Below are 6,027 nucleotides of genomic sequence, written 5' to 3' on the forward strand. Positions count from 1 at the left end.
ATAATAATAATAATAATAATAATAATAATAATAATAATAATAATAATAATAATAATAATTTATACCCTGCTCTGCAGCCAAGGCTATCAAGATGAAAAAAAATGGGGGGAAATAGGAAAATGTTGGCAAGAGTGAAGTTAAGACATGTTTGATGACCTGGTAATGTTTATTGGATGTTTTTCTTATTGTATAAAATTAATAAAAATCTATGAATTGAAAAAAAAGATAACATTTTTTTAAAAAGCTACTCATCTACATGAATTCATCTACATGAAAATCTCCATAAATTGACACCTTGTCTAGTGATCTTCTGAAGAACTTCTCTAAGGCTGAGTACATCAGACAAGATGACATCTGGGCAACTTCTCTGGATGAATAGACTAGAATGGGGCATATACCTAGAGAGACATATACTTCTTCTGCACATGATTCAACAGTATTGTCTTTTGCAATCCCAACCAATTGTCTTTTCAAATTGTATATACATGAACTAGGAGGAAAGCAGAGGGATGTTGTTCTGATGCTGGTCACCTGGGACTACATAAACTCCTGAAATCTGCCTTGATTCTGATCTTCAAAAGAATAAATATATATAGATATAGGGTTATTCTTCCAGACCTACCCCATTCCAAGGAACCGCTCCTTCCATCCATCTGCTCCCCTGCCAAAAGACATATACCCATTACTAAAAGCACAGCTAACATGACTTGGGTAGATGATTTCTTTTAATCTGCATTATGTATTTGCTAAATATTTATCCTCCCCTTCTTCAAAGAGGTCCACAAAAGATAAGCAACATGAACAAAACTTTTTATATGAACAAAAGTTTTACTAGAACTAGGGAACTTGAAAGTTATACGTTATATCTGCAGTGCAGAAATAAAGCAGTTGGACACTGATTTAACTGCTGTGGCTCAGTGCTATGGGATTCTGGGATTTGTAGTTTTGTGAGATATTTAGCTTTCCCTGCCAGAGAGTTCTGGTGCCACAACAAACTACAAATCCCAGGATTCCATAGCATGAAGCAACTGATGTCAAACTGCATTAATTCTACAGTGTGGCAGCAGCAATAGTTCAAAAGAATGTTCTCAAAGCTCTGTGAGAGGTATTGACTTGGCTAAGATCACTCACTCGAGTGCTATGGTTAAATAATATTTGAACCTATGTTTCTCTTAATCCAGGTCCAACACCTTTATTTTCTTCATCTGACTGGGTCATTTGCATATGTTATGCATTATTATTTATGATTATATGGTTGTAAAACCCATCTTAATCAATGGGACTTCCTTCTGAATAAATGTGGTCCATAAGACCATTCATAAGGCCCCCACATCCACCCAAAATTGCAATATATATATATATGTGTGTGTGTGTGTGTGTGTTTTGAATTGGGGTGATAATGTAATGTGAGGCATGTGATTAGGTGTGGCCATCCATGGCCTTCTAGAGCGCATCTGCACTGCAGAAACAACGCAGTTTCAAATCACATTAATGGTCATGGCTCCATCCTATGGAATTCTGGGATTTGTAGTTTTTTGTGGCACTAGCACTCTCTGACAGATAAATCTAAAAATATTCCCAAACTACAGATCCTCAAGTTCCATAGCATTCAGCCATGGCAGTTAAAGTAGTGTCAAACTGCATTATTTCTGTAGTGCAGATGCAGCTTGAGAATCTACGGGGCTCCCCAAGCACTGGTTATTTGCTCATACTTGCTCTACTCCCATCAACTGCAAAAGAACAGTTTGATTTTAGGTTTTTCTTTCCTAATGCAGAGGGTTAAATTTCCCCCTGCTTTCATCTGAAAGACCACCTCTTGCAAACCTCTGCCTTTTTAAAAATAATCAGTCACATTTTTAAAGATTTATCTAAATTAAAATAGAAATGAAAAAGAGAGTAAAAGAGAAAAAGAAGTCTTCTAGCACCTTTACAACCTCCAAATACATTTTAGCCTGTGCTGTCATGGATTGCAGTCAGTTTCCTCTCTGGCACTGATCCATGCATCCTTATATCTGAGAAAGTGGACTGAAGTCCATGAACACTCATGCTAAAATAAATTTAATAGTCTTAAAGCTGTCAAAAGATTTCCTTCCCTCCTGTCTTTTTACACTGAAACAAACTAACATGGATATCTCTTAAGTCTCTTTTACACTACACAAATGTAGCACAGTTATCACTTTAACTGCCATGGCCCCATTCTATAGAATCCTGGTCATTTGTAGTTTGGCGAGATGCAGTTTTTACATTTATTTATACAGTGGGCCCTTGGTATCCACTGGGGATTGGTTCCAGGACCTTCTGTGGATACCAAAATCTGTGGGTGTATGGGTCCCATTAAATACAATGGCATAGTAAAATGGTGTCCCTTATATAAAATGACAAAATTGAAGTTTGGTTTTTGGAATGTATTTTTTCTTTAATACTTTCAAGCCATAGGTGATTGAATCTGAGGATTAAAAAATCCATGGATATGGAAGGCCAACTGTATTCTGAATTCTTTGACAGAAAATTCATAGTGTCTCCTGAAACTACAAATCCTGGGACTCCGAAGGATGGTACCATAGCAGTCAAAGTGATATAATCTTGTAGCGTGCAAGCAGCCTTAAAAAACTGCATCAGGAATAAACAATACCTTGGTAGCCTTGAGAAAGCAAGGAACACTGCAGATGATTTATCTGTTTTGAGAAAGCACAACCCATAGCCAGCATTTCTCTCCAACAGACTTTACCAACTACTTGCCATATATAAGGCAATGATTTACAGGTCCAATTTTAAGCTTGTGATTTAGAGCCACATACACTAGTAAGAGCAACAGAGACAACCGAACTTCAAAATCACAACAGGGAAAAAAATGGAATATTGAAAGGACTCAATAAACAGCTGACAACAGCGAAGCTCAGAGCAACTGAAAATGTCAAGGACTTGTGTGGCATTCTGTAAAAAGTGGCTAGAAAAGATCCTTTAAAATGGCAGGGCAAAAATGGCACAGCAAGTAGCACTGGATTAGTGTCTCCTATTCTTTCCTCCCTTTCTTGTTTATTCGTTCAGCACCCTCATCTCTTAGTTAATCTTTAAATGGAAAAATAAATAATCTTCCTCTAAGCTTATAAATTCTTTATCTTAAAACACGTCTCTGTCTCCCTACATTCTATTTATTGGCATTCAATTTATTGGCTAGGTTAAGTTGTCTTTTTAATCCCTTCTCTTTTATTTGTCTGTTCTTGTTTGGGGTGTTATCTTTTGCTTTGCCTTACTGCCTCCCAGTAGTTACTCCAAGTTCAAATGTACTTTCCAAATAGCTCTTTTTAAGATGCTTGCCTAGCCACTTTGTCAAGTTATTTTTTAAAAAAAAAATTGTTTAAACAATAACCACAAAAAGCACACATGCACACATACACACACACAAAAATTTACTATAGAGAGCAAAAGCTCTGGGCAATTTAAAAGCAAAAAAGCAAAAAGCAGAAAAACAACCTGCCACTTATCCTAGGCTTTTTAAAAAGAAGTCTTGCGATTTGTATGACAAAAGCTAAACTGTCAGGTAGCTAGCCTCAAACTTTCACAGATACACAGAGCCAAGAAAAAAAGAAAGAAAGAAAAATCTCTTCAAATAGTGGGAATTTCTTTCTGTAGTCAAAGTCAAATTGCATATCCAGCTGAAAAGAAGGAGAAGATTCAAACATATCTTAATAGGTTGCATGCAATGTCATATCCATAATGTATTCAGCCAAGGAGAATACTTAAAAAGCACATTTTAAAATGTATTTATGGTATCAAATACATCTTGAAGGAGCTGTCAGCAAATTTCCTCACTGCTCTTTGCTCAAGGTATTCCTGCAAAACAGGCTAAATGCCACATTCCTCACCTTTGCCTTCTCTATAAAATATGAAAAAAAAATACATAGATAAAACATAAGATGAAACAAAGAGGTCTTCTGGTATACGCAAGGACTTGGGTACACACTCTTATTTTTGTAAAAGAAAAAATAAACTTAATGTAAGACCATGAATCTGCTATTCAAAGTTTCCTTGATTTCAAAAATAGTTTCCCTCTGAAGGATTTCATCTTTTCTTTTTGAAACTTAAACAAAGACCTTTTTGGACAGAACTCCATATGTGTTGTTCTTCAAATTGGCAGAAAAAGCATGTATGCAGTTCTAAAAACACCATGGACCTCCAAAAAGATAAAGAAATAAATTCAAGAGCAAATCAAGTGTGAATTCTTACTAGGACTAAACTGAGGCTATCGTACTTGGGATATATCATGACATGATTCATTTGAGGGGGGGATGATCATGCTTAGTAAAGTTAGAGGCAATAGGAAAAGAGGAAAACCACATTAGGGGCAGACTGACTTATTCAAAAAACATTGCAAAACCCCCAGCAGGGCAGTTGATGTCCAAGGCGGGTTGCCATAACCCCCCTGGGGGCGTGACAAACCCGATTTTTGGCCCCTTGGCACGGTCACGGCACGGTTTGGCTCTTAGCCCCGGGTTGAGCTGGTTGCCGCCGCTGCCGCCGCAACAACCATGGCTGTTCTGCAGCCGCCACCGCCATTGCTGCTGCGGCTGCTGCTGCAGCCTTTTCGCTGCCTGCCTGGCTTTGCCCTGGCCCTGCGTGGGCTGAGCAGGAGCTCCTGCCCTTCAGGCTGGCTGGCCAATGGCTGGACAGCCCTCCCCTGCCGCAGGAGCCTGTGACTGCTAGCAGGAGGCAGGGCTGTTCCAGCTCCACTCTCCCCATTGGCCAGCCAGCCTCAAGAGGAGGAGTGTCTCCTCTTTGGTCCCTGGCGCGGGCCGAGGGCAGAAAAGAGCCTTGCCGGCAAGCCATTTTTCTTCCTTTCCTTTTTCTTCCCCTATTTTTTCTTCTCTTCTTCTTCCTTTTCTTCCTCCTCCTCCTCCTCTTTGTTTTCTTCCCCTCCTTCTCTTCTTTCTCTTTCCCCTCCTCTTATTCTTTTTCTTCCCCTTTTTTTCTTTTCTTCCCCTCTTCCCTTTCCTTTTTCTCCTCGGCTGCTGCTGCTGCTGCTGCTGCTGCTGTGGTTGCTGTTGTGTGCCCAACTCCTTTCTGACTAATGGCAACCCTGCCTAGCCTCCCTTCGCTAGCCCCTCTTTCTCTAACGCCCTTATTTAATCCCTTCTATCTAAACCTCTATCTATTTACCCCCCTCCTCTTCTTCTCAAGGATCCAGGGCTTCTCAGGGCTTTGCCCCCATGCAAAAAGAAAAAGACTGACCCACAAATCCCCCTTATAGTAAGTGGAGATACACTGTACCTGGGGGAAAAGAGGGGGTTGCAGGGAGCAAGGAGAAGGAGGAAGGGGGCAATTGCTAAGAAGGCTTGGAACATATAGTTTGCCGGCTCAAGGGGCTGCCTGTCTACCTTGGCTCAAAGGCTGAGGATGCCTGGACTTGTGCTGCTGTGTGTGTTTTGGAATTGGGGGGGGGGGGTGGCCAGAAAGAGAAGTACATTTCTGCCATCTGTCGAGGAATGTCCTCCATTTTGAGCATGCCTAAGAAACATGAGTTTATATCAATACTTTTTTAAAATCATTATTTTTTTCGCGTGTCCTCCATTTTAAAAATATATCCTACATTTGGAGCTAAATTTTGTCCTACATTGTCCTACATCCCCCCCCCCCCCCCATTTTTCCTGGTTTGGAGGTTGACAGTTATGCCAACCCTACCTGGGGGTCTTGCATTCACAGGATAGCCACAAGTCAAAGCTAACTTGACAATATATAACAATAAAAAATGGAGAACAAAAATATAAACCCTTCTCAGTGAAAACCAAGATGCACCAGCATTACCCTCACTCTCAGCTGACTTTGACTTGCTCAAAAAAAGTTGACAAGAAAACAGTAAGACAGTTAATGACCAGGACACCCGGGGGTCTCGCATTCTTGTGTGTGTGTGTGTTGTGTGCCTTCAAGTCATTTCTTTTTTTTTTAATAACTCTATTGTAACTTGATGTATTTTATTGTTGTAACCCACCTGGATTCTTTGTGATTGGGTGGGCTAGAAATAAATCTTTT

General features: G+C 39.8%; 1 protein-coding gene across 1 annotated transcript in view; it reads right to left on the minus strand.

Moving 5' to 3' along the window:
- Positions 1-6,027, minus strand: part of LOC121925147 (disks large homolog 2-like) — a 1,073,267-nt gene that overhangs the window by 370,909 nt on the left and 696,331 nt on the right. Inside the window, exon 8 of the mRNA XM_042456961.1 lies at positions 623-661. Within this exon, the coding sequence (XP_042312895.1) occupies positions 623-661 (39 nt within the window). The remainder of the gene's footprint in view (positions 1-622; positions 662-6,027) is intronic.

Source organism: Sceloporus undulatus, chromosome 3 (genome assembly GCF_019175285.1).
Source record: "Sceloporus undulatus isolate JIND9_A2432 ecotype Alabama chromosome 3, SceUnd_v1.1, whole genome shotgun sequence".
Classification (NCBI taxonomy): domain Eukaryota; kingdom Metazoa; phylum Chordata; class Lepidosauria; order Squamata; family Phrynosomatidae; genus Sceloporus; species Sceloporus undulatus.